This window comes from Thunnus maccoyii, chromosome 15 (genome assembly GCF_910596095.1).
Source record: "Thunnus maccoyii chromosome 15, fThuMac1.1, whole genome shotgun sequence".
Classification (NCBI taxonomy): Eukaryota; Metazoa; Chordata; class Actinopteri; order Scombriformes; family Scombridae; genus Thunnus; species Thunnus maccoyii.
Window position 1 is genome coordinate 25,958,921 of NC_056547.1, and position 27,020 is coordinate 25,985,940.

The 27,020-nt window shown below is 44.5% G+C and overlaps 1 protein-coding gene across 2 annotated transcripts in view; it reads right to left on the reverse strand.

The window, feature by feature from the left end:
- Positions 1-27,020, reverse strand: part of arid1ab (AT rich interactive domain 1Ab (SWI-like)) — a 53,661-nt gene that overhangs the window by 17,161 nt on the left and 9,480 nt on the right. Inside the window, exons 2-4 of one of the 2 annotated variants that reach the window (XM_042435158.1) lie at positions 15,762-15,986; positions 11,282-11,989; positions 10,376-10,492 (exon numbers count right to left, since the gene is read on the reverse strand). In XM_042435158.1, the coding sequence (XP_042291092.1) occupies positions 10,376-10,492; positions 11,282-11,989; positions 15,762-15,986 (1,050 nt within the window). The remainder of the gene's footprint in view (positions 1-10,375; positions 10,493-11,281; positions 11,990-15,761; positions 15,987-27,020) is intronic. The other variant, XM_042435159.1, reaches the window with a different exon arrangement.

Here is a 27,020-nt window from a genome sequence, read left to right on the forward strand (position 1 = left end):
TGATCCCTCAGCCTGGATAGGCAAAAGGATTGTACACACTCACACACACACACACACACACACACACTTAAACACACAAGCTCCTACCTACTCCCACTCTGCAGTCATTGATTTTTCCCGGCTCAATACTGCACAGCACCAGCCTGTTCTGCTGACTGCACAAGCCGGACAGCGAGAGAGGAGAGAAGAGGAAGGAGGAGGGGTGGTGGTGGTGGTGGTGTTGGAGTGGGGGGGGGGTGGGGGGGGGGTTGGTCATACTGATGCTGCTGTGGCTCTCTGCTATTCAACACACTCATAATTAGAAGGCAAATGATGGGAGAGGACGTGGATCGGGGTGTGAGGAGTAAGTTGAGGGACGGTGGGCTGGCTTGAGTTGGGGTGTTGTGGGGGGGGGGGGGGGGGGGAGGGGGGGGGGGGGGAGCTGTGTGAGGAAGGTTACACAGCTCTGTTATCTATGACAAATATAACAGCTGATGATACGAGTGTACGCAAAAAACGCACGAGATGCTTTTTCACTACGTACAGAGGGGAAAGTGTAAAAGCTGTGTTTGTGGAGAGAAGGAGAAAGCTGCAGTTCTTTCTGTGGAGCTCCAAGCTTGCCTCTATGGCAGCCATTTTGTGTTTTTTCCCAGCACTGCCTAACATGGAACTTCAGAGCTGAGAACTGCAGAACAGTGTTTCCAATGTTTAAAGGGTCGAAAGCGGGCGAAAAAAGACCGGTTTATACGAAATGTAACGTTGAAAAATTCAAATAAAATACTCAAAACAATTCCGTAAAAATTCCTCTAATGCAATTATTGTTCATGAATGTGGAACAGTCTTTACTATTCCCACAATTCCCATATTCTCCACTGTTCTTCTGAGTGTGCCTGTGCTGTCTCTGAGTCATCTGCTCTGCTCTGCTCTCCGCCGTCCTAATGTATTCCATTTGCAGATTACTTCACTGAATCAATCAAGCCCGACCAGAGCCATTAGTCTGCCAAGCCAGCCCATTTCTTTCTTTCTTTTTTTTTTTTTTTTTTTTGTAGGTTATGAGAAACAGAAAGTGAGAGAAGAGAGGTAGTGTAGCGGCCCTGAGATAATGAAACATATCTGGAATGTGTGACTCTGGCCAGTAGTGTAACTAGATCTGTTGGTGGTGGTGGTGGTGGTGGTGGTGGTAAGGAGGGAAGGGTGGGGGGGTGTGGGGGGGGTTCATCCCTCAGTCACACACTCTCCCTGACCCACTCTTCTCTGTCATTCTCAGACCTCAGGGTTTCACCAACCGCCTGGCTGGCAAGCGTCCTTGTTCTCAGGCCTGTGCATGCTAAACACAACATCCCCCCCCCCATCCCAAAAAAAAAAAAAAGGAAAGAAAGAGAAAGCTTATTCCAGGCATGCATACTTGCTCGCGCACATGCTTGCATATCCTCTGTGGAGAGGTGATAACTGAGGAAGAGAGAGTAAGAGGTAGGGGAGGAGGAGGAGGAGGAGAGGGGGAGGTTGGGGAGATAGAAGAAGGGAGAAAAAAAAAAAGAAAAAACACTGGCTGCATCTCTAGGGCTGCCATGGTTACTGTGATCCACGTGGTTGACACATTAGAGCCGACACAGTCCCTCCCCCCTGTTGCTGCCAATCCCTCTGTCTGTCTCTCTCTCTCTCTCTCTCTCTGCGGCCTCCCTGCGTGCCTGGCAGGGTCACGGTGCAGTCAGCTACTACAAAAGAAGAAGCCCGTCATTGTTACAGGAAACGCAGACGCACCAAAGCCGTGTTCCTCTCTCTCCCCCCCCCCTCCCTCCCCCCTCCTCTCCCCGCGCTCCACCACCACCACCACCACTTTAATTACACACTCAGCCTCCGGCCCTTTTAGCGCTGAGGAAGCCTGGGAGACACGCTCGCACACAGACGCGGAGAGTGGACAAACACAAGACGGCGAAACCTTGAACTTCTCTGCCGACTTTCCTGAGGCCCTGGTGTTTATGTTTATATATGCTGGCGATCTCGTCGGAGAGAGAGAGAGAGAGAGAGAGAGAGAGAGAGAGAACACTCCGGCGCTGCACATTTACCACTCATGCAGAGCGAAGTGGGCTTTTGATATCCAAACGGGGTCATGGGAAAAGTCATCTCTTCCCTTTTAAGCGTTAAGATCAAGTGAAATTTTCTCAACACATTTTTTCTTAAGAGGTTTCTCTTCTCTTTTCTCTCAGCTCAGACTCTGAAGGTGCTGACTTGACCTAAGCGAGCCCAGAGGCCTGTTATCTCCAGACTACGATCAGAGCCCTTCTACCTGTCACACACGCCGACCACAGATAGACGCTACGCGCTCAGACAAAATAAAAAATTCGGACTGTCTACTCTCAGTTGAGCGCATGACACCACCTCGAAGCACTCGCTAGCACGGGATGACAACAGGAAACGTCCGCTGCCCCGTCGAAGAGGACGAACAGGTGGGTATCGCTGATGCCTCAGACACCTGCCCCCGGGGGGTGACACCTGCATCCGGGGGGGCCGGGCTGACCCGCGAAGGCTTCTGGGAAGACCACTGGAAGGCTTGGAGAGAGGCAGCTCCAGCCCCAGCCCGAGGTTTGCAGGGCTGAGCTCAACCATAAGGGGGCACTCCCATCCCACTATGAGGGAAGAACTGGAGAAAGGAGGAGAAGCAAGGCAGGCAGGCAGGCCCCTGCCTCATACAACAGCAGCAGCCATTACAGGGTTTCACATACAGCACAGGCTGACGAGAAACTCTCTATACACAGCTAGAGCAGCACACAGGATCGCCGTGTGACCCTTTGCTATCCGCTAGATGAAATACATACGAGTGGTGGACATGTGATTGCAAAAAAACATACCTAGTGGTTAAAATAAACACATCAGATTTCTGTTATTTAATGTCTGCAAGATGTAGGCAGACAACTGACAAACACCACTAGGGTGACACAACACCCAGAGACTGGGAGCACCCTGCTGGGGTTAGATATCTTGTCTGGAGTATCAGTGCCACAGACATAATGTCTACTACCTCTACAGGCAAGCTAGCTCCAGCTCCCTAGAGATCACCATTACAGTGCTACTTTATCACCAGCAGCAGCCACGTGGGAGGGATAATAACACACAGACAAAAAAAAAAAAAAAAAAAAAAAGTAGAAGATGAAAGACTGAACCAGCAAAAATTTAGAAGAGCCTCGTATTGCTAATGGATAAAAAAAAATACAATTCATTTGACACTGATCAATAATGTTCTGCTTCAACATTCCTGTGTGATACGGGGGTTACAGTCAGGAGAAAAAAAAAAGAAAATAAAGGCCGACTATGAATCTTAATCAATAAGTAGGGAGTTCTTTTTTAAACGCTCCGCATTTGCCTAATTGAGCTTCTCTGTGGGGGTAACAAAAAAAGGGGGTATGCAACGCACACAAACACTGCAGCAGCAGTCTGTGTGTAGCAAACACAGAGTGGATGGAGGGAGGTGGTGAAGGGGAGGAGGGCGGGGGGGGGGGGGGGGGGTCTGATTGCTGTGAATAATGGGGAGATGGTGTGTGCGTGGGGGGCCTTTTGTAGAGATCACAATAGTAGCAGGAGTCCCAGAGCAGCGCACAGATGCCCAAGTGAGGCAGGCAGCTGCCCAGCCCGAGGTGAGGGGTGCTGGGATACGGGAGAGCCGAGGGGGCTGAAGGGGCCTCGGGGTGATGAGGGGGGGGGTGGGTGGGTGGGTGGGTGGAGCGAGGCAGGGTGGGGGAGCCTCCAGACCCCTTACAGCCAGTCTGCCTGCTTTACAGAGAAGCAACGCCCCTCCCCTCCTACTGTCACACACACATAGCGTGTCTAGAGGGCGCTACCAAATCAACTGACACCACAAGTGAATTAACTGGGGAGAGAGAGGGGGGGGGGGGGGGGAGAAAAAAAAATTATACAGAGGTTATTTCATAGAGTGAGAGTTAATTTCATTGTGAGGCCGGTTTCATCCATCCAGGCTCAGCAGCTTGTTCCAGCGAGAGCAGGAGAAAGCAGAGGACAGACAGTGCTGCAGTCAGCCACAGTCTTTGTGCTGCAAAACTAGCTCAGCCCAGCAGAAATGGAGGCAGAGGGGAGGGGCATGGGAGAGTGAGTGTGTGTGTGTGTGTGTGTGTGTGTGTGTGTGTGAGAGAGTGTGTGTGAGTGAGCGGAGAGAGCAAAAGGGAGAGGGAGAGTGAGTGTGTGTGTGTGTGTGTGTGTGAGCTCACAAGAGCAAAACAGGGCTTGGGTTTTTGCAGGCTGAGAAACAATTCACTGAAGCAAAATGCAAAACAACACACTTTGTCAGCAGATTGAATTTTCTCAAGTACATTAATTAAAAATCACATAGATGGGGGGGAAAAAAAAGGGTGAGACAGAGAGGGAGCAGGGGAGAGAAACAGACGAGCTAGGAGGAGGGAGGGGAGGGAGAGAGGGGAGGGGAGGGGAGGGGGGGTGAGAGCGAGCGAGAGGCACCCTGGAATCTGAATAAGACATGTCCACACAGGAAGCAAGGGCCCCAGAATAGCAACAGGAAACTGGCCCCGGACTCTGAATACCGTCAGCGGCAGAGCCTCGCAAAACAAGGCTGCGCTGCACAGCGTTATGAAAGCTGATTTACTGAGAGAAGAGAGAGCGAACGAGGAAGGGAAGAGGAGGAGGAGGAGGAGGGGGAGGAGGAGGGCGCAGGCGAGGGAAAGAGAAAATTTAGACAGAAAGAGGAACGAGAAAGAGGCAGAGAGAGTGAAATATATATATATATAAAAAAAAAAAACAGAAAGAAAGAGAAAAATGCAGCGAGAAACAGTGTAATATTGAAAAAAAAAAAGGCATGGAGGGGGTTGGGCTCGGTAGGAGAGGAAAAAAAAAGTGGGCCGGCCTTGTCAGGCTGATTGCTCCAGAGCTATGTCGCAAAAACAAGCTTAGCTGCCGCAGGAGAGCAGAGCTGGGCTGGGCTGAGCAGGGAACGGGGTTTTTGCAGGAGGGGGGGTGGCGGGGGGGTGGTGGGGGGGACTCAGAGTTGATCAGCACCGAGACTGAAAGATCACTTGGTTCCAGATCAGGAGTCTTAGCACATACATTAAAGGTCATTTGGGGAGGGGGGGTCTGTTGTTGTGAAGTGGGTGGTCCCTGAGCTTTGGAAATGCACTGGATAAGACTGAATTTATGCTAGGGTGGGGTCCTGGCAGGCAGAGATGTGGTGATAAAGGTGGGAAGACTAAAAAAAAAAAACAAATAATAATAGAATAGAATTTGTTTATTGTCATTGCAAAGAGTACAAATTAAATTATGGTAAGTAAGACCTCCAGTTGATTGGTAAAACCACCACTAGATCAAGAAAATAAAAGCCAATTCATAGAAAAGCAAGAGTGTATGCCTTTTATCCTTAAGAAAATAAATTACTTAGTTATCTACCATGCATTATACCATTGCTGTGACATTCAAGTAGGGCAAAATAGAGATGCTAGTCCAGTACATTGTCGTTAATAGACAAACATTCATCTCTAACACAAATAAAATAGACAACGTGAACCTTTGGCCCTTCCCCAAGATAAAGACACTCCAGATGAAGCCTCTTATTTTGGGAGATGAAGAGGAACCAGAGGATGGAGGACAGAAAAACAAACTCAAGCGTGAGTGTGTGACCAACATGTGACCCTCCTCTTAAGTCTGGAGCACATTCAGACCCATCAGAAAGAGGAGCACCACAACCAGTGGGCGGTTCTGAGTGGGATTAGCCCCATAGTGAAGAAAGAGTGTACAAAAGACCTAGGAAAGGACATGGAGGAGATTTTTTTTTTTTTTGAAACGAGAAGGCACAAGGTGGGAGGGAGGGAGGGAGGGAGGGAAGTTAGTGGTGGTCTGGTGGTTATTCCATTTCCCATGGGTTAACATGGAAAGGAAGTGTCACTTCCAGGGAGTATTAAAGCCTGACGGTGTCAGAAAGGGCTCCGCAATCTCTAGAAAGATAACGCAAGGGTTAGCAGACTTCTCTTCCCAAAATAAAGACATTGGACACACCGTATCAATTTGTAGATTAAGCAAAATGGCATTTTTGCTGCTAATGAGAAGCTACCTGGAAGATTTTTTTCTTCAAAACATGACTGAGACAGTTGGCAAAAAAACCCGAGCAGCTCTTAATGTGAAAAGCTAGTTTCGTCATTGAACGAGAACTCAAGAAATTCACTTCCTTAGTTGGACTTGAGGGGGACATATTTAAAAAAAGAACAGCAAAAACTGGAGGAGAGGCCGAGATATCTTGACTTTTATTCCGTAAATGTCCAACAACACTTGCTCCTACATTTCCCATGATGCTACTGGACAGCATCTTTAAGTAGATCCTCCCTGCTTCCTAAATGCCTGCTTCTTTCAAACCATCACATGTTTGTAATGCAGGCTTTCTCTTGAAATTCTCAAGTCTCAAGCCCACTCTGAGCTCACCCTGATGACATCATGGTGACATCATTAGGGTTTTTTTTCAAACTTCAGAAAACTCCCCCCAGAGTCACAGATGACATCATACAACTTAACCGAAACTGAACAGTTAACTGAACTCTATGTGTGAAATTGGTGGTGTTCCCCTTTAAGAACCAAGTGTTAGTTATTCATTATAGACTTAGGAAATAATATGATGCATTTGATTAACAGTTCAGAAAGGTCTCTCCCCTCTCTATAGATCTTAATCTATTTCCTTTCCTAGAAATAACATGAACGTTATTAGGTCAAAGGCTACTACTTCCTAGTTATATTGCTTATTGTGCTGTATTCATTGTAAACTGTTCTAGATTAGCATCAGCTAAATGCCTAAGGCTGCATTCACACCAAATCCTGCAATCCGGCACTGCGACGCGGGGGGCTACGATGGCGGGGTTATCCGACCTACTGGTGAGACAATGAAATACAGTGTCCAGGAAGTCGAGTTACAGATTAATACATTGAAGCGCAGCACACAAGCACTGACAGACTAGATTTTACAATCCACCAGGAATGTGTGCTTGCATGCGTGTGATTGGCCACCTTAGTGTAATGTTGGGTTGCGTTTCGGCAAAAGTTGGGTCTGGTTCAACTTCTTGCCAGACGGCTACTGCGTTTTTTTTTTGCTGAGCCCTATGCCGGTCCCCGTTCCCACAGCATGAACTGCCCTCATTTAAATGAATGGAAGGACTGTTGTTTTTCACGCATTGCCGGATTTGGTGTGAATGTGAAACCTTAAAACTGAACTGCAAAGAGATCCACGTTAGGACAACAACAGTCATGAGGAAACTGACTGTGTGGTAAATACTCAACAGTTAAACTGTGCATGTGTGTCCTGGAGCCAGGGTGAAAACAAACCAGGAACCAGCTCAACCTGCTCAGCTAGTTCTACTGTAGCTGCCTTTTCTTTACCCCTCCTCCCTCCCTCCCTCCTCCTCTCTCTACCGCTTATCCACAGCTCGTTTCTCAAGCTGACTGTTGCTTTCCTACCTGCGCCTTCCAGCAGGCACTGAGCCTCCTGTACTACTTTATTCCCACCTTAACGGCGGGCTAACAGACGCTGGGTTTTTAGCACCTGGCTCAAACAGACCCATCTGTGCTCTGGATGAGGTGATGTCTGGCTAGCTCTCTGTAAATGCTACTTAAGTAACTAAATGGCGCTTACCCCTCAGCCGCTGTTGGATCAGGATTCAAACACGTTCTGAGACAGATTAAAACAAATACGTCTGTACAAATCACTTACAAATAAACACCTCCTTTCTATCAAATTAAACCTCTTACCTGTAGATCTGTAATCTCTACAAACATTCAGTCAGGTGCGTTTTGGTGGAAAACATACTGCACTGCTTAACATGATAAAGATTAGACTACCCAACACCTAAAAGTGTACATATACCAGACTTTCACCTATTCTACTACTGCTCACCTGTTCTGAAACGATTACAGGAGTAATTTAGAAAATATGGAACCTAATAGGCCAGATGCTGATGAGCGGATGAGCTTGTGGAACATCTCTTCCACATTCAGGGTCATTTGAAATTTTTCTATAAATCGGTGCTGGTACAATACTCTACAATGCCAAAATTAGACTTTTTTTGATAGCTGACTTTGAAGAATAATGTTTTTACTCTTTTTTTTCTATTCAACCAAGTAAGCAAAATAAAATTGTGTAAAAATGAGAAAAATTGTGATTTAAATCAGGAACTATTTAATCAAAGAATAAGCAAAAATGGGCTAAAGGCTAATCCAAAGCTAACAGAGTATTCTGGTGAGTATTTGACATCCGCCGCTTGTTCATTTCACTGAACATTTACACATTTCATCATCATATCACACATCTCCTGTTTTCTTCATGTTGTAGGGTGGTCTACAGTGAGTTTGAATGTAAGCTATATGTGCATATATGCAGTGAGTGGGGGAGATAATAGAAGTGCATGAAAACAGAAAAACAACGCTGTTTTCTACTTGTATACTCCTGATGGATCATGGAGCATACTTGAAAACTATTTTTGTCCTTTGAATTTCTAATATTAGTCAGCCCGTTAGACAGTTTTCCACCTGTGTTTGCTCAGCTGCTGGGCTGGATGGCTGGTTGTAAAGACAGTGAGGTTTATGATGGAGGTCAGAGTCGGCGTGCATTGATCAGACGGACGCTTCAGCAGCGCTTCCACGCTTGTGTCTGCTGTGAATTCAGGCTAAGAATGTGAGCGAGCATTCGGTCACAACGTTTGCTACTTGACAGTGTTAGATACTCTGTGGACACATTTCAGTCGTTACCAGGAGGTTATAGAGTTTGATACCCGGCCTGCAGCTGAGTCAGAATCCATCAACGGATATTCAACAGACTTCATAAAGCACCGCGTTTAACTTTTATAGCCATGGGTCCTCTTCTAAACAGAATCTTTCTATGAGCTTTGCGAAACAGCAGCATTTCCATATTCTCACTTCTAAGAGACGTTTCCTGCCTTCTTTTCATACTCTGGCAGAGTTTGTGCCATTTAAGTCTCCGTATCAAAATAGCTTCATTTCCTGATAGTATAGTAACATCTGTACAATCTGGAAATTAAGCTATCTGTGTACATCTACTCATAACTGCTGCCGAAGTCAATTTAGCTGTTTTGCTGTCAGGCTGTTAGGGTTATACTCTCAGTTAACATGGTCTAATCTGCACACAGTGTCATGTGAGGGGAGGAGGAGGAGTAGGAGAAAGGCGATCGGTTCATCTCTACCTTAGGCAGATTAATGGCTCTCACAGCCAATCACAAAGCACAAATAGGGAATCCCCAAGAAGTCTGAGGGGATAAAAAAAAAAACAAATAAAAATAGCCCTGGCCTGGCCTGCTCGGCCAATGGCTGAGCCCACAGAGAGATGTATAAATAAATAAGAGAAATAAATAAAAGAGGAGGGAAACACATCCTGAGGGCATCCCCTACTGGCATAGACAGCTCTGCCTCTCATCCCTCCCTCCCTCCCTCTCAGCATCTCCCACTCCAACCAATCACTCACACTATTTGAAGTTATTTGCTTGCACTCCCTCAACACCCCCCCCCCCCCCCCTCTGCCTCCCCCCCCCCCCCCCCCCACCTCCTCCTCCTCCTCCTCCTCCTCCTCCTCCCCTCGCCGCCGACTCTGCTCTCTCACTTTCATTCTCTCTCATTAATGATCTCATTTCTCACTCTCCTTCCCTGAGGCCCAGAATGAGGTTAGCTCCGCAGTCTGACCTATAAACACTGCCATGGAAACTGCAACGTGTTACAGCGAGACACCTCTTTAAAAAGGGAGGATTGGAGTGGGGGGTTTGAGGTGAGGTGGGGAGGGAAGAGAAGGGGGTTCTCTCACCTTTATCTTAGCCAGAGGGCTATCAGACGCCAGATTTACTTCACTTTCAATGATCCTTTTATTGGCAGAATGTTGGGGGGGGGGGTTTTCCCGCTCTATTTTTTTTTTATAACAAGTCAGTAGAAACCTGTACTGCTCAAACTTGCTTTACTCAGTCTTAGCATCAGCTTGTTGTTATGTACCGTGTGTACGTTGAAGTCAGAGGCAGCGGAGAGGGGTTGAGAAGGGTTGTGGTCTATCTTGAACAGATGGCAGAGGGGATGAAGATTTTTACTCTTAGTGCCTCTTCCTCAAAGATGTAAAAGATCAGCTTGACCCCGTATAAATATCGGTCATTGCTGCCCAGATATTGGGACAAAAAGCTACTGGCGATGCTTTGAATAACACTGCTATTATTACATTTTCTGGCCATAGCTGCAGGAGAGCATAATTACTTAATCCTAGACCGCCTCTAGTTGCAAGATTACAAACTCAGCTCAGAAATGTGTTTGTAAATGTGTCTGCTTAAAAATGAGCCGTGGAGCCCGTTGGACGAGACGCCGCTCGAACGAGCGAAGGTCAGCTGTTGAGTAAGGAGATGGGAGTGCTCACCGGCAGACTGGATGGCCGGGCCTGCATGCTGTCTTCTTGACTGCTCTTGTTGGAAGCCATGGGCTGGTTGGAAGGAGGAGCGCTGGACTGGGAGCTAAAGGAATCCTGGGAGAGTTCCTGATTAAGGGACAAGAGCGCATGTGAAAAAAAAAAATATCTGAAAATCAAGCTTCATGTCTGTGTCACCGTTGGGAGAGAACAGGACAGGAAAAATCATGTTAGATGTTAAGTGCCTATGACTCTTTTTCCTGATTGGCTCACTTGTGGCTCCATTTTATCCTTTTTCAACAACAACAACAACAAAACTAGCTCTCATGTAACATATGAGTTGCTACGTTCAACTCTAACTATTCATTTATAAGAGGTGTTGCACTGTTTCTAACCCCACTACCCTCTGCACTGCTTTATCAGAGCTGTAATGAAGTCCGTTCCTCAATTGAGTTTCAATCTGATCTGCTGACAGAATGTTGAAAAATGTTGATTTACTTTACTACTGATTTTAATTAAGTTTGCTTTAGATGGCTTCCCTGAAAGGTTAATTCAAAACTTACTACAGTGGCTTCACAATGAAATCATTCATGGATTCGACCCATTCTTGGATGTATGATGTCAAATTAAGTGTGTAATACTCAAGTCTATTTTACAACCAAATGAAAAATGACCGAGAGGAGTCAAATGTGGAGGCACCACTGGAAGGTGTTTACTGTGTGGCAACTGCAGACAGGTTGCTGTGACGTTGGAAAGGAGGCATGGACTGCATTACAGCGCTGATGAAGTACAGCAAAAGTATAAAGAGCAGCTCAGGAATCTCTGGATGCAAAACGTAATGGAGACACAGATGGGCCTGATACGGCACATCATATTATCACTAAAGTGTGCTAATAGAGCTGTGTGTGGTGTTATTACCTGTGGAGGAGGTGGGAACCTCTGATATGGTGACTGTTGCTGCTGCGGCGGTTGTTGCTGCTGCTGCTGCTGCTGCTGCTGTTGCTGCTGCTGCTGCTGTTGTTGTTGTTGTTGTTGCTGTTGTTGTTGCTGCTGCTGCTGCTGCTGCTGCTGCTGCTGCAGGGGGGGTGTCTGGGAGTAAGGTGATGGTTGACCCTGCTGGCCGTGACCTGGAGGTTGTTGGGCTTGAGGAGGGGGACCTCCTGGTTGTTGTTGTTGCTGTTGTTGTTGTTGTTGTTGTTGTTGTTGTTGTGGGGGCCCTTGCTGCGGCTGCTGCTGCTGCTGCTGTGGGGTTTGCTGTTGTGGTGGCTGCCCTGGCCCAGTGGGTTGTGGGTAGCCAGGCTGGCCCTGAGGGCCCTGCTGGCTCTGAGGACCTGGACCCTGCTGTTGAGGCTGCTGCTGCTGCTGAGGAGGGACGTAGGGTGGCTGTCCTGGAGGAGGGCCGTGGGGACCTTGGGATTGCGGGTAAGGGGCCCCTGGCTGTCCGTGTTGGCCAGGAGGCTGTGAAGGAAGGCCCTGCTGGGCGTAGGGAGGTCCAGAGCTGCCCTGGGGCTGGCCTGGGTATGGAGGCTGCTGCTGGCCAGGGTGAGATGGGGGGCCGTGCTGACTGTAGTAGCCCTGACTCTGCTGGCTGTAGCCACCCGGCCCTTGTTGTCCGTATGCTGACATCTAGACGTGAAAAACGAAAGATTGGTCAAGATCAACGACAGTTCACATTAAAAAGCGGAGAAAACTTAAGATGTGTGAGTAAATATTCTGCAGCACAGCAGAATAACTTGTGAACAGCTTTCGTCAGTAGAAGGTTTTACTATGGCTTTACTATCCTCAGCCCCTCTGTGGAATATCAATCACTACCTACAGTATGTGCGCTGACAGGATCCTTTCTAAAGCTGTAAAAATATATATAAAAATAACCCAATATTCAAAGTCACCTCTTTGATGTTTTTTCACTATTCATTCTCGACAGAGTAATCACAGCCTCTCTTCATCTTACTCGCAGATTAAAAAGAAAAGACAACTGTTCTCTCTCTGGCTGGGAGAGAGAGGGGAGCGTGTTCCTCGCTATAAAATGCTCAGTCAAAGCGCATAAGAAAAAACATCTAAGTGTTGGAATTCAGCTGTGTATCGCTTTAAATTACAGCCATGAAAATAAAAATTGAGTTTTGACTTCATCTCCTTGAACTTTCTACCCGGAAAGCTTTTCAATACAACGTTTTCGTTTCATTACTCTCAAGGAGCGTGGAAGGAGAAAGAGCTGACCTTGTGAGGAAACACAGTAATATAAAAAAAAAAAAAAAGGAAAAGAAAAAAAAAAAAAAGACACGTGTTGTTTTGGGAGGGTTCTCAGCTACTCAAGAATTCAAAGAAAATAAAAGATAGTAAAAGAATTGCCACACATTTAAAACAACATGAAGTGGCTGTATTGTATCTGTCTGACAAAGGGAGGGAAGCCGTTTTCTTCTCTGCAGGGCACTTATCGAGTCCACGGTCAGACACCAGGCAGGCCAGTATGAGATAATCACACCACACAATGGGCACAAGACCACAGACAGCGGACGTGGAAGAAAAGGATTCACTCTACGGGATTCCCTGCATGCATTTCTCTGTTAAGACGGACTGCCTGGCTGAGAGAGTTCAAGAAGGGTCTTATTCCTAGCTATGAGTAAGTAGCTTCGGCAAACTGGATGTTTGCCGTTTTCAATTGGACGACGCTGTCAGAGAGAGATGCCCACTGTGCCCGTAGATACAACTTGAATTTCCCCAACTTTTGCTTTCAAGCATGAAAATAAACTAGACAGTGAAAAATTGATGGACTGCTCTCTTTGAGTCTGTTCCTGCTGGAGCCTTTTTCTTCACTCTGTTTTTTGGTTCCAGGTGAAAAAGATGCCACATTTTGTTTTTTTGTTTTTTTTTGGGCTGTCCATTCATTTTGTCGTCTGGATCGTATTATGATCCAGTTCATATTCCTGTCTGAAACTGATGTTTTGCTACTATAGTTCAAACAATGTGTCATCTCTGTTCCTCTCCTGTGTTTCTACTGCAGAGACCTTAAGGTAATAGTTTGACATTTTGGGAAATTAACTTGTTCAGTGGCTTGCTGAGTTAGATTAGAAGATCAATACCACTCTCATATCTAGGGATAGGAATCAAGAACCGGTTCCAGTTGAGAACCGGTTATAAATTATCCAATCAATCAGAATTGTATGCCTCTGAGCTTATCAGTTTCTTTTATCAGTGCTGGCATGTTTTTTTGACAGTTATGCACTGCAAAACAATGATGTCAAACTCATGCGTCTACGCTGCTGGAAACTTAAAACAAGAAGGAGTCATGGCGGTAGGACTGGTACTGTGACTGGGTTGGGCTGCAGGGAGAACTGCTGTTCTGTCAGCCTGCTGTAAGAGCTAATGGAGCTAATGGAGCTGTCGAACGGACAGCGGACTGTCAGCTGTAACCAACTGGGGCTAACGGGCTAACTGACAGGCTGACAGGATAAGCAGAATTGATAATGGCATTGGTATCAATGAAATCTTATCAATTCCCATCCCAACCCATATCTGTCTGGCAAATATGAAGCAAAAAGCCAATTAGCTTAGCTTAGCATAAAGACCAAGAGCAGGGGGAAAAAGTAGAGCTGCAGTTGATTAATGGATTAGTCGCCAACGATTAAATTAATAGCCAACTATTTTGATAACCGATTAATTGTCATTTTTTAAGGAAAAAATTTCCAAATTCTTTGATTCAAGCTTCTCAAATGTGAATATTATCTGGTTTCTTTAGTCTTCTATCACACTAAACTGAATATTTTTGGGTTGTGGACTGTGTGGACAAAACAAGATATTTGAGGACGTCACATTAGGTGTTGGGTAACAGTGATTGACATGTTTCACCATTTTCTGACATTTTATGGACCAAACAGCTAATTGATTAATCAAGAAAATAACAGATTTATCAATGGTTAAAACAATCGTTAGTTGCAGCCTTAGGAAAGAGTTAGCCTGACTCTGTCAAAAGGTGAAATAAAATCTGCCAACCAGCACTTCAAAAGTTCACTGATCAACAAATTTCATCTTATTTCTTTATTATCTTATTTTGGTTCGAATCTTTATGCAAAGCTAAGCTAAGCCTTCATGTAGCGTCATATTTACAGTGCAGACGTATCAATCTTCTTCTCTAACTCTCAGCAAGAAAGTGAATACATGTACTGTATTTTCCCCAAAATGTCAAACTAAATGTCTAGCTCAACACTAGGACAATACTTGGACATCTTTGAAGAATCCACCTTACCTTTAACACTCAACTGATTATGACCCAACACACCTGACGTCCAACCAGTCCGCTCCACAAAGTCACTTTATCTACTGTATACTACCATTTCCACCATTCCTGTTTATAGTAAGTCACAGAGCAAAAAAATGCTCTAGTGCCTCAACTAACAGGAATGTAAAAAAAACTTATTAACTTGTGGTCCGGACTTCAAACCATGCCCTGCACCATGACTAAGTACCACAGAAATTCAAAATGGCCCTTAAGTGTCTTCTCCTAAGCCAGGAAGTCTTTCATTTTGCATCACCTGGTTTAGACTTTTCACTCATAACAGAGACATGGGTGGTACAAGTCTCTGCCTACCTTTTCCTCAGCAAGCCCAGCACCACAGATTGTGATACTTTGAAGGTGGTGGTTTGGTTTTTCCTTATAGATATTGTACCACATTGAGCGCTGTTTTGTCAGCACTGGACAATATTCCTCATTTAAGGTGCTAGATGTCAAAAGTGGGCAGGACAAGTCCTCTTTGCTGCATTTAAATATGCTGTCCTCCCAACCTAAGCAGTAGTTTCTTATCAGGGTTTGAGGAGTTCACGTCCTCATTACACTAGACGGCAACTTTTTGAAACCTTGAAAATATTTAGTGACTTCAACACTCACATTGCCGATTGTTCAGACAGATTTGCCTTTCACTTTTGAACATGAGACAATCTTTTAAGCTTGTCAAACATGTCTCTAGTCCAAGACATGCAGTAACTGTGCTCACTCCAAATTGAAGATGCCAACGCCTCTTAATATAAATGCATTGTCTTTAATATGGATTCTATTTAAGATAAGGAAATGATCAAACAGACTATTTGTTCTTGTTATCTCAACAGTCAATCTTTTAAGGAAATGTCAGCAAAATTCTGATTTTCGTAAACAGTAAACCTACAAAAAACATCTGATCGCCACAATGATGTGGTGAAGAGCCTGCAGAGGTTCATCTCAATCATCCAGGTGGTACAAAGACTGGAGAAAGTTCAGTTGAAATCACTGGATTGAATTTTTGACTGAAGGCGTTCCATCACATAGAAATGTCTTCAATCATAAAACCTTTTTGGCATTTTTCAGCCAAACTTTTACTTCAGAGAGAGTTTGGGCGAGGTGAAGTAATCCTAGTCAATTTCCACTGACCTGCTGTGGATACTGCATGCCACCCATAGCGCCAGGTGTTCGGCTCTGCATCCCCATAGGATATCTCTGAGGGCCCGGAGGTCCGTAGCCCTGCCCTGGGTAAGAGCCTCCCTGCTGGGGTCCAGGCCCTGTGGGAGGCCCTTGCTGCTGCGGCTGAGAGTAAGGGTTGGGTCCTCCATATGGCTGGCCACGCATCTTCCCTACCTGGTCCATTGGGCTTGGAGGCTAGGGGACGCAGACAGAGAATTTCAATGAGTGAGCTGCAACAATGGATGGATAGACTGGCCATGTCAGCCACACGTCCTATCAAGCTGCTAACAAGCTCTGTAATAACACCATGGATGGGTTGTGAATTCAAATACATGACCAGAAAAGATGAGAAAACACAGTCCAGGTCAAATATAGTTGAGTTATTTTAGTGGGTTTTCTTGAAAAGGCATTACTCAGCACGCAAATGATGACTCTACCATTGCAATGTGTCGTGCAAGCATCATCTCATAAAACAGTCACAGTATAATCAAGCAAATATAGAACAAAAAGCAGAAGGGGAAGGGAAAAAACAGTAGTGGATTTACTTTCCGACTAGAAAGGGAAAAAATTGGCCATGAATGAATGAATGAGCCCACTATATCCGCCAGGAGCGTTTCCCTGCCCAGGAGATCATTGTGCCAGTGGGTGGATACTGTTACGGCGGAGACGTCGGGGAGGGTTTCTATGAAAATAAGCTTAAGGAAGTGGAAGTGTCTGCGGTAGCTGGAGCTGGGCCCACCCCTCAGCTGGAGTTGTGTCAGGATGGAGGCCGGGGTGGTGGCGGTGGTGGCTGGGGGCTGACCTTGGCCAGTTTGGACTCCGGGAGATCCACATGGCCCAGGCAGACGGCCTCTCTGGCCCGAGAGCCGGGGAGGAAGAGAGGGGGGTGTTCGTAATGAGGTAGCCTCGCCTGTCAACAGCTGGAGCCAAGGTCATAAAGTGACTGATATTGTGTGTAGAAGAGATGAGCTTGGTGGAATACCCCCCCAAACACAACACTCCTCCAATTTAAGAATAAATAAAAAAAAAAATAAAATCAAGAATTCCATTTAACTGTAATGAACTGGTCGTCCCCTGGAAATAAAAGAAGAAAAAAAAGGAAAAAAACGAAATTCACACCAGGGTTGTGATAGGTATCTTGTCTGGTTGGCGCAACGCAATGCTGTCAACTCATCACATCGCTGGCAGCCCCTCTGTGTTCCCATCAAACCCACCGCAGCGGCATCTGAAAGTACGAGCCACAATGGAGGCTTTGAAGTAGCAACACCTCCTGGCCTGCTGACCTCGGGCAGCAGACACAAAGCTTTCATTGCTTCCCACGGTTATTAATCTGTGTGTGTGTGTTTTTTTTTCCTCCCCCAAAAACCTCTTTTCCTTGGTTAAGGGAGACAACCACCGGGGCTATTTATAGCCAGCAAGACGGAGAGGGCAGTCTGCCGAAAATGTAACAGGTCCCAGCTGCACTGCTGTTTGAACCTGGGCCAGGCCTTGCTCTTCCTGGGCTTTAATAAAGCAGCAGGCTTTGGCACTCTATGAATGACAGTGCTGCAATGAGAGAGAGAGGAGGTCGGGTGGGGGGGGGGGGGGGGGGGGGTGGCGCGGCAGGAGGCGGCGTATTTGTGTATTTGTGTGTATATGTGTGTGCTGGTGTAGGTGTTTGGGAGTGGGAGGAGGGAGGGGAGGGGAGGGGGGGGGGGATCAACAGGCTGTCAGGGCGGTCAACCAACATTATCCAAGATAACATATTCCACTCCAGATTTTCCCTGTAGCCTCCCCCAGGCCACACTCTCCTGAGCTCTTCCAGGTTCAGGAGCCTATGTGTGTGTGTGTTATGTTGTGTGTTATGTTGTGTGTGGAGGAAAGGACGGGAAGGGAAAAGGGAGGGAGGATTGGTGGGGGGGGGTGGAGGTGGAGGAGGTTGTGTTACTACGATCCCTAGGGTCATTACCGACCGCACCGTTGGGGGGGGAGGGAGGGAAGTAACAGGCCCCGGTAGACACTCTCCTGTGACCTCTAATGCACTTTTAACCCCAGTCTGCAAGGAAGGACACCATACACCCCCCCCCCACCCCCCACCTGACATCATACCACGATGGGAGACCTCACAACACAGTCAGTCTGGAGATGGCTGGTGGACAAAACTGAAGCAAACCTCACCTTGTTGCTGGTTTTCGATCCAATTCTAACAGCGGCATTGGTCCAATTACGGCAACAATAACAAAAAAAACCTCCACATTCTCACACACAAAGCTGGAGAGACTTTCAGCGGACAGAAATATGTTATAGCTCTTTCCTAACGAGCTGCTTAAGCAGTTAGACGGAGCCTCCCGTGCCATCCGTAAAGTGCGCCACCGAGGCCCGAATCGCTCCGCTAACGTCCTCCAATCCACATGAAAAATGACTAACATGCTAACAAACTACAGAACAGCAACACTAAAAAGGTAAAAATCTATTTCTCATTTGGACGAAATCTCTCAGCGACGACCGGGCCATAAAACAATCAACCTTTTTTTTCTTCCCCTCACCGATTTCGGTCGATATTTTTTTTTTTTTAGCCGGCAGTGAGGATATTTCTACACCAGCTTGTATGCCCGCTTTTCCATTAAGGAGCCTGACAGCTCGGGCCTCTCTCAGTGGGGAGAGAGAGAGAGAGAGAGCTGGAAAGTAAAGCTTGGCTACAATCAGTGTTTCCAGCTCCCCGAGCCACGTGGAGAATCGGCACCGACGCTCCCAAAACAACCACTCATCTCGTTCTCATGTCTCACTGAACAACCGCTCTAAAAAGATGTTTGTTGCTGCCGTCGTTTGACCAGGTGAGTTTATCTTCTAGCCGTCGTCTCTAGAATTAGATGAAAGCAGCTGATAATCTGAACCAATATTCACTCAGTTTCAAAATAGTGAAATAACATTGTGATAATTCTGGAGGAAAGAGGATGAAAAAGACTTGAAAAAAGCATTATTTAGACATTCAGTGGAATGAATATAATAGATTTTTTTTAGTTGCTTCAAGGATAATTCTGCTTTATCACTTTATCTGCTTTATTTTCATAGTTATCCTTTAAGGCATGTTTCACCACTGAAACTACCAAATCCCCACAACATATATGTGGAAAACATCCAGTCAGGGCTGCAACTAACTTCAACTACTTTTTCCATTAACACATTTTGATCATTTTGTCTTTAAAAATGTGAGAAAATACTGAAAAATGTGCATCACAATTTCACAAAAACCTCAAGGTCACTTCTTCAAATTGCTTGTTTTCTATCCAATAATATTGCTCGAGCATTTTTTTTTTTTTTTTTTTTTGCTTGAAGCTTAAAACGACTAATCAATTCTCAAATAGCTACAACTCAATTTTCTCTTGACTGATTAAATCCACTAACCGTCACAGCTCTAAACTAGTCTCAAAAAAAGATGCTATAATGCTGATAAAGTCGTCGTAACGGCTTTCAAACTATGTGGTCTGCAGCTCTGCGTAAATCCCTGAAGAATCCAGGATGTTGAACTTGCTCAAGAGGTCTTGTTTTTTTTTTTTTTACTCCTCAACCTCATTTGGTCATGTTAACACATCTGTGCGCTGCAGGCTGGGGAGATAACTCCGGCCAGTCTACTTGCTCAGGCCTTCATTGATCTGTTTACCAGATTTTCCTCGCATTTCTTAAGTTGTTCGCATCTGACACACCATTACACATCCTCCTCCAAGATCCCAGAGAGCTAGTGTGCATGTGTGTGTGTGTGTGTGTGTGTGTGTGTGTTTTAACCACACAAAACAACCTCTGCTGCATCTTGTGTATAGAGGTCAGGGGCAGCAGAAGGCTCTGTTCTTCTTTCTTTTACTTATAGGATGAATGGCTCTTTAGAAGGATGACGCAAAGGCTCAAGTGCTGCTGCTGTTGAGTAAGTGAGACCTTGAGCATCTGAATCATAACCAATGAAATTATGATTAAAAGTTGTATTACGCTACAGATACAAGGCAGGCAAAACTACTGATAGAAGGATTTATGTGCATCTAAAAAGGAGCAACATATTTCAAAGTGGAAAAAAAAAAACCAAGTGAATGTTAAAGCTTCACTTCATTTTAATATGGAAAAACGTGTTATTCATTGGTTCAAGGCATGGGTTTGACGGTTTCGGATGTATCATAGGAAAATGTCAGGGGTTGGAGGTGGTGGTGAGGGTTAGATAGACTCAGTGGAAAAATGATAAGGCATGCGGCACTACTGGGTGGAGAGTAGGTCTGAGTCTCTGTGTTCTGGCGTTAAAAATGACAACAATCACCATCTGACGAGCAACCAAAACAAGCTAACAAGCTAACAGGCTAACGAGCTATCTCGTGCGGATTTGTCATCCCGCAGCAACAGTGTGGAACTTCTGAAAGGAGAAGTAACATCTTTTTTGCTCCTGAAAAGTTGAATTCAAAAGCAATAAAATGTACTCTTGTTGTGTTGCTGAAGCCTTACCTGCTCCTGCTAGTTTACAGTAGCTAACGTTAACTCATGTTAGCAAACGTTTGACATATATCGCTGCAACATTTCTCTATTAGTTGGTGGACTTTCAGTGTGTTTACATGCTCTCAGTAGCCAGATTAGAGAAACCAGGTTATCTGGGTATTACTCTCTACTTGTGTTACTGTTAGGCTATTTTTAATATTCACCATTATTCTGCATTTGTGTGCAACATTAAAATGAGTAAAGAAGACAATAGAGAGACTAGCAACAAGCTAACAAGTATCAGAGAGTAATTATGTAACCTATATTGCAAAAAAGTCCAAATATTGCAATGTTATTTCCCATGAATATTATTCAACCATAAATCTAAATACAAATACTCTGTTTTGCATATGATCATGAGATAACATGTAGGGAGATTCCCTGATACACACAGATCAAAAGACAGATGAAAAGACTTGGCAGAAACCCACTCATGTCTTACTGAAACTGTCCCAGCTTAAAGGCTGAGTTTTGTTCCAAAAAGGCCGATGGTATTTTTTAAAATGGGGTAAATTGAAACACATTTTAAATCAATAATATAATACTAGTCATTGTTTGCTCAAGAATTTTAGTTTTCAGATGTAGACTTTAATTAAAACCTTGAATATTATCATAAACTCTTCAACATCTCTCAATTCAGGTTAAGGCCTGAGTGGAATACTGGTCACTTCTAACTAAGACTAATATTCTGTAAAAAAAAAGGAACACTTTTTTTTATGAGAAGGCTCAAACAGTCGTGTCATGTCTCAGCACAGCTTAAAGCTTTATAACCAACTTTGCTCACAGAGCAGCAGAGTCTCAAACACCAACGCTGGATGGCAACTCAACCCACAACACTGCACTGTCTCTCTTTTTTTTTTCTGCTCAGTCATCTAATCAATTTCTGAAGGAAACTCCTCCCCTCCCTTTTTTTTTTCTCTCTCTTCCATAAAAAAAATAAATAAATAACCACAATTAGCACATGGCTAATCTGCATAGAGGAAAGCCAGAGCACTCTTGGCAGAAGAGGTTGCACTGAGTATATTGTGTCATGACTGGGCTGCTGGTGGATATTGCAACTATTCAAAACTGTGTGTGTGTGTGTGTGTGTGTGTGTGTGTGTGTGACATGGGGATGTGGGTAGGGATTTGTAAGGGGTTGGGGAGGGTGGGGTGGGAGGGTCTGGAGCAGTGCCTGAGAGCAGAGCTGGAGTCTACGGGGCCGAGCGGAGCAGATGGACCGGGTGGGGGGTGGGGGGGGACAGACGATAAACAACTGCTGCTAATTTAATCCGCCACGCGGCCACATGGCCTCGGCTCGGCACACACACCATTGTTCTGCGTTAAAGCCCCTCGACACGCAACACACGCCGGCTAAGGCCGCCCTCATATGGTTGGTGGAGTCTACACACACACACACACATCGCATGTCAAAGACGGACAGGATATCCTACGCTAGACCACAAATGTCAATTTTAGGGGTGAGATTGTTTCTAAGGGGCGAGCCGAGTGAATCAGTGCACTTTGGACTTAACAGCTTACTTCACATTAAAAGCTGTTATCCACGTTCACAGTGGGAGCTGCCCAGTACGACCACTCTTTCACCGTTTAAGCTTTCAACACATACGCCGCACAAGTGAAGGGTTAAGTACCTCGCTCCAGGACAGGGACAGTGTTCCTCATTCACTTTCTCCTTTTTACTTTTTCCCCCGGCTGTATGAGCACTTATGATGGAGATTTCTAGACTGAAGAAAAGCAGAATAACTTGAAACTAAACGTAGAGGTTGATCATCTTCAGAGAGAGCAGGAAGGGAACCTGACTGCTTCCTTGATACCTACTGACATGTATCTGTATTACTAAGTACAAAAAAACTTACTTGAATTAGAATTAATTAAAAAAAAAAAAAAGCCCATCACAATTTCCTAGAGCCAAAAATGAAATATTCAAATTGTGCTCATGTTGTCCAAGTTTTCAGTTCACTATACTTTACAACACAAAAACTCAGTAAAAGTCTCACATTTGAGAATCTGGACCAATCAAATGTTTCACATGTTTCTGCTTTAAAAAGTGACTTCAATGATTGATCTGATTATCTAAATAGTTGGTGATTAATCTTCTGGCAATCAACTTATCGATTCATTGACTAATCTAAATCTACAGCACTCTTCTTTTTTTTTTTATACTTATTCTTTGATCAATTCCTGATATCGATCCAAGTTTTGGACTGTGCTTTATTCAGGAAAAGTTCCTGTGTGGCTGTTTTTTGTTTACACGACATCTGAGAACTTTTTGATGAATGGAAAACGGGGGTTTGTAGAACATTTAGAAAATTGCTGAAAAATTTTCAAATGCTACCCAGCCCTAACAGGAACTATGTGCAATAAATACCAACTGACCCACATAAATAATGACCAGGAACAGACCAAGGCTGCAAAGTTACCCTTTACATACCCATACTGTGAAACATTATTTAAAAAAAATTACTTTAACAATTCTTTTTTTTAACTTATCAATCCTTCTGGAGGGAGTTGCACATTCTGTAAGTATTTCCCTTTTTCACAAACAACGACCACACCAAAACACACAGCACGGCCACAGCTGCAATAGCACTGAGACTCTCTTACAGCTGCCATAAAGCATTAAAACAATCCAAACGACTTGTTATAATGGACTTTTAAGGAAAGCTAACGTGTAGCCAACTGGTGTGAAGATCCATACGTGAGAGCTTAAGTAAAGAAGAAACCGAGAAGCTAGGGAAAGAAAAAACAACAACAACAACAAAAAAAAGCCGTGTTCTCAATTAGGCAATTAGTGTGCCTTCCCACTGCATCAGCCTTCCAAGTTCCAACTTAGCGCTGACCGCTGCATGACTCTGGATAAAAGCGAGGAGGCACTGGGTTGGGTAGAGGGGGTGGCAGCCCGCGCCTGCTGCTGGTGCTATCTTCCACGCCGAGCAGAGGCAACAGCACCCTACTCGCCCAGATGTTCACCCAGCTGTTCCGAAGAATTCAAAAGATGTTGAGGGAAGAGAGAGAAGAAGGGAGTTTGCACACTGAGATGACAAAAATCTGCTCTTTCCAGGGCTATCTGAGGTTAATAAGAGCAACGGAAAACAACAACAACAACAACACAAAGACGGGAGGTGAAGAGCACTGATCTGCACCTGTATGAGGCTGCTGTGTGCTTTGAAAGAGTAAAAATCTACAACGCTGCTGGAAAGTTACCTTACATTTCTGGGCAACTTACTGCCAAGGGCAAGCAGCCAAATGTAGATGTCACATGACACATATTCCCAGGTCACATCAAATTGAGTTTGCAAAAAAATTTTTTTTAAAGAGGAAGAGGTTATATCTGCTATCTTACACTGACACTCCTACAGTCATACAGGGAGAAATTAATTGTAGAGGTCAGACATCAATTATAACTCAATTAATGGCGATGTAGTTTGACAAGGTTAAGGTCCGCTCTCTAGCTTTTTTTTCTAAGAGTTTTGAACCACGTCTCATGATGTAGTTTGAAGACTGTGAGAGGTTGAAAGCTCTGGAATAATCTAGTAAGTGGACCTGTGACAGATACAGTACGTGATATCTGTAACATATAACCAAATTTAAAACTTAGCAAAAAAAAAAAAAAAAAAAAAAAAAGTTTCAGATTTCTTGCCCAAAGTTAGCTTAGGACAGAGCAAAGCTAGATGTTTCCACTTGTTTCCAGTCTTTATGCTAAGCTAAACTAATTGCCTGCTGGCTGTTGCTTCATATTTAGCATGTGGTCATGACAGTGGTGTAGATCCTCTAATCTAACTCTCTGCAAGAAAGCAAAGAAACGTATTTCCCAAAATGTTGCAATATTCCTGTGTGCAACGCCAAAATAAAGCAGAAACAGCTCAAATTAATGCATCAATTTATGAGGAGAATTTAGTGAAGTACCAGCGCACAGTAAAAAAAAAAAAAAATGCCCTTTAAACTGTAGTTAAGACAGTTCAAAACCTCACAACATGTTTCCTGCCTTGAGAAAGAACCAAATTAATTTCTATGGCAGCTTGCTGAGACTGTCCAGTTGTTCACTGATAATAAAGAAAGAGGGCTGCCTGCTGCCTGGCCTGTCAGTGTGATGTTGAGGTTGGAGGTACAAGAGAGTGAACATTTGCCCTGACTGCCGCCTGTCAACCTGTCAGGCCAAACTTATATTTCCTGGTGACAGTCGTCGATTCCTCGGGAGCGAGACGGGGTGAGGGATGTTCGGACTGCGAGCGGAGAGCAGGGGGCCGGTGGGCACAGAGCATACTGTGGTGATAAACGCTGGATGGCAAAGCAGATGTTCATCATCTGTGTTCATCACACAGTGGAATTATAGCAAGCATAGACATAGTGATGTATGCTACACCTGCATACACAACAAAACCGGACTTTTTTGCCTTCTACTCTAATGGTGAAGAAACATGATTGTACAAAAAAAAACAGTAAAATATGAATATTTTTGACAACAGCTGAGGAATCAGATTCATTTTTTTTTGTTACCAGCCGAAATTGTTGCACTGAGTGCTGAACGCTGTCAAGCAGTGTCCCAAATTAACTTTCTGACTCACCTGCCAAGAGGACTGGTAGATGAAAGAAGCATATTTTTACCGGCAAAATTAATAAATTGCCTTTTTGTGTCACATATACATTAGTTTCAGTACATTTCATGTTGATAATAAGGTGTTATATTGAATACAAACTTAAAGGGGGCATGAAACGTACATGTTTTAGCACCGGTAGCGCCCAAATATATCAGAAAAACAGTTGTTAAAACCACAGATATGACAAACTTATTTTCATAATTTCTACCTAGCTACCTAGCTAGCAAGCCGCCATTTTGGAATGACATCATTGCCTGCATAATGGGGTTGGTTGGTTCCGTTGGTGAGTGAAGACTCTTATTTTTTTTTTTATTAACATCTAGTTTCTATTCTGGTCTTTACTTTGGGTGCTGTTATAGTTCCTACTACTAGATTCTAGGGACTTGTTATCAACTGACTGTGTCTAAAATATATGTTCAGTAAAAGACAAAAGCTAGACTAGACAGAAATACTGAAAAATAGTAGTGCGTAAATATATTATTTGGTCTACTGCCGCTACTGTCGGTGTTATGGATATATCCTTCATGAATAAAACAGGGTGGCAGGTGTTCATTTCACTTATATTATGTCTGGTCAGTTTTGTTACTCTTTGATCATGTAGTTCCAGATTTAAATCAAAATTTTGTCAATTTCGGACTATTTTATTTAAACAAACTTAATGTCCTGCTGCTTGTGTTTAGACAACATTTAACATTTGAGAGCTTTGATTTGTTTTAATTGAACAAAAGAGTTTTAAAGGAAAAACATGTCTATATTCTAAAAATATCTTTTGCCACCAGTGCCAAAACTTCGACAATCTAGCAGCTAATAAGTTTCGATTAATTTCAAACAACGCTCGGCCGCTTGACTTCCTCTTCATTTACATTTTGAGTCACATCCAAATTAATTTCTTCTAATAACTTCATAAAACATCCCATGATGCTTATTTGAGAGCCCGGTGTGAGTACAGAGTAAGAGCGGCCGTCCCGCTCGGGTCACATGACTACTTCTGGGAAGAAAAAATGCTCACAGATAAGCCACTTGATGCGTTAGCGGGCAGCGACTCCTCTGTCAGCAATGAATGCAAAGACAGTGATCGGTTACATCACGTTGCCGAGACTCGGCTCGCCCTGCCGAGAAGGATGCTTATTCAGGCTGACCATTGGCACCCTGGACGACCCATTACGATAAGTGTGTCACTCACTACTATGCCAAAAATACCCTGGCTACTGAAAGAGGCGAAGCCACTTAAGGACCTGGCTGGGTCACCGGCTGCCTCATGGTTAGAGTCACAACTGACACTGACGTCACACACACACACACACACACACACACAGCTCCGCACACATGAAAACATGCTTGGTCATAATGTGAATCATAGCCCAGTCATTTAAAAGTAATATCGAGTTTGTACAGTGTAGCACGCCTGTTCGCTTTTCACTCAATCTACAGGAAAAAGGAAGTTGTTTTTGTAAGCGGCAGTGATTCCAACATGCTGTTCAGGCCTCGCTTAGAAAGGAACCAGTGGTGAACTGGACTGGTGAGACCTTTTGGGGACTGTTCGTTCGCTGTCTCTCATTGACAAAAAACAGCCCCGCATGGTGCTCGGCCATGCAAATGTTCAGGTCGAGAGAGGAACATGCCAACAACAGTTACTGCTTTTTCCACAGCTATGCCACCATCCCATCCACATGTATCACAACCAGAGTCTGAATTTAACATCAGCCGGGCAGCAGATACTGGTCAAATGTGTCTTTGGTGCATAAATCATTGTCACCTGCCGCACAGGCCAGAAACAATGACATTAAATAGCCTTTTTTGTTGTTGCTTTTGTCTGTGAAACTTTGTTCCTGCTGACCAACAGCGGCTCTTTTTTTTTTTTTTTTTTTTTTTTTTTTTTTTAAACCATGAGCCGATCAAATCAAAACTAAACAATGGCTCTGGATCAAACGAGCTGCTAGCTGGCCGCCTGGTACGCTGCTGCACAGAAAGAGGTGGCATCTAAACATGTGGAAACACTGTCAAATCCTATGATAAATGCACATTAATTATTCAGGCCACTTAAAAATATATATTGGCAGCTGTAAAGTTAAATATGCCATATCAATTTGAACTCTTGTCTGTTGCTGTAGTGTTGTGCAGTAGAGCAATATGTGAAGGGC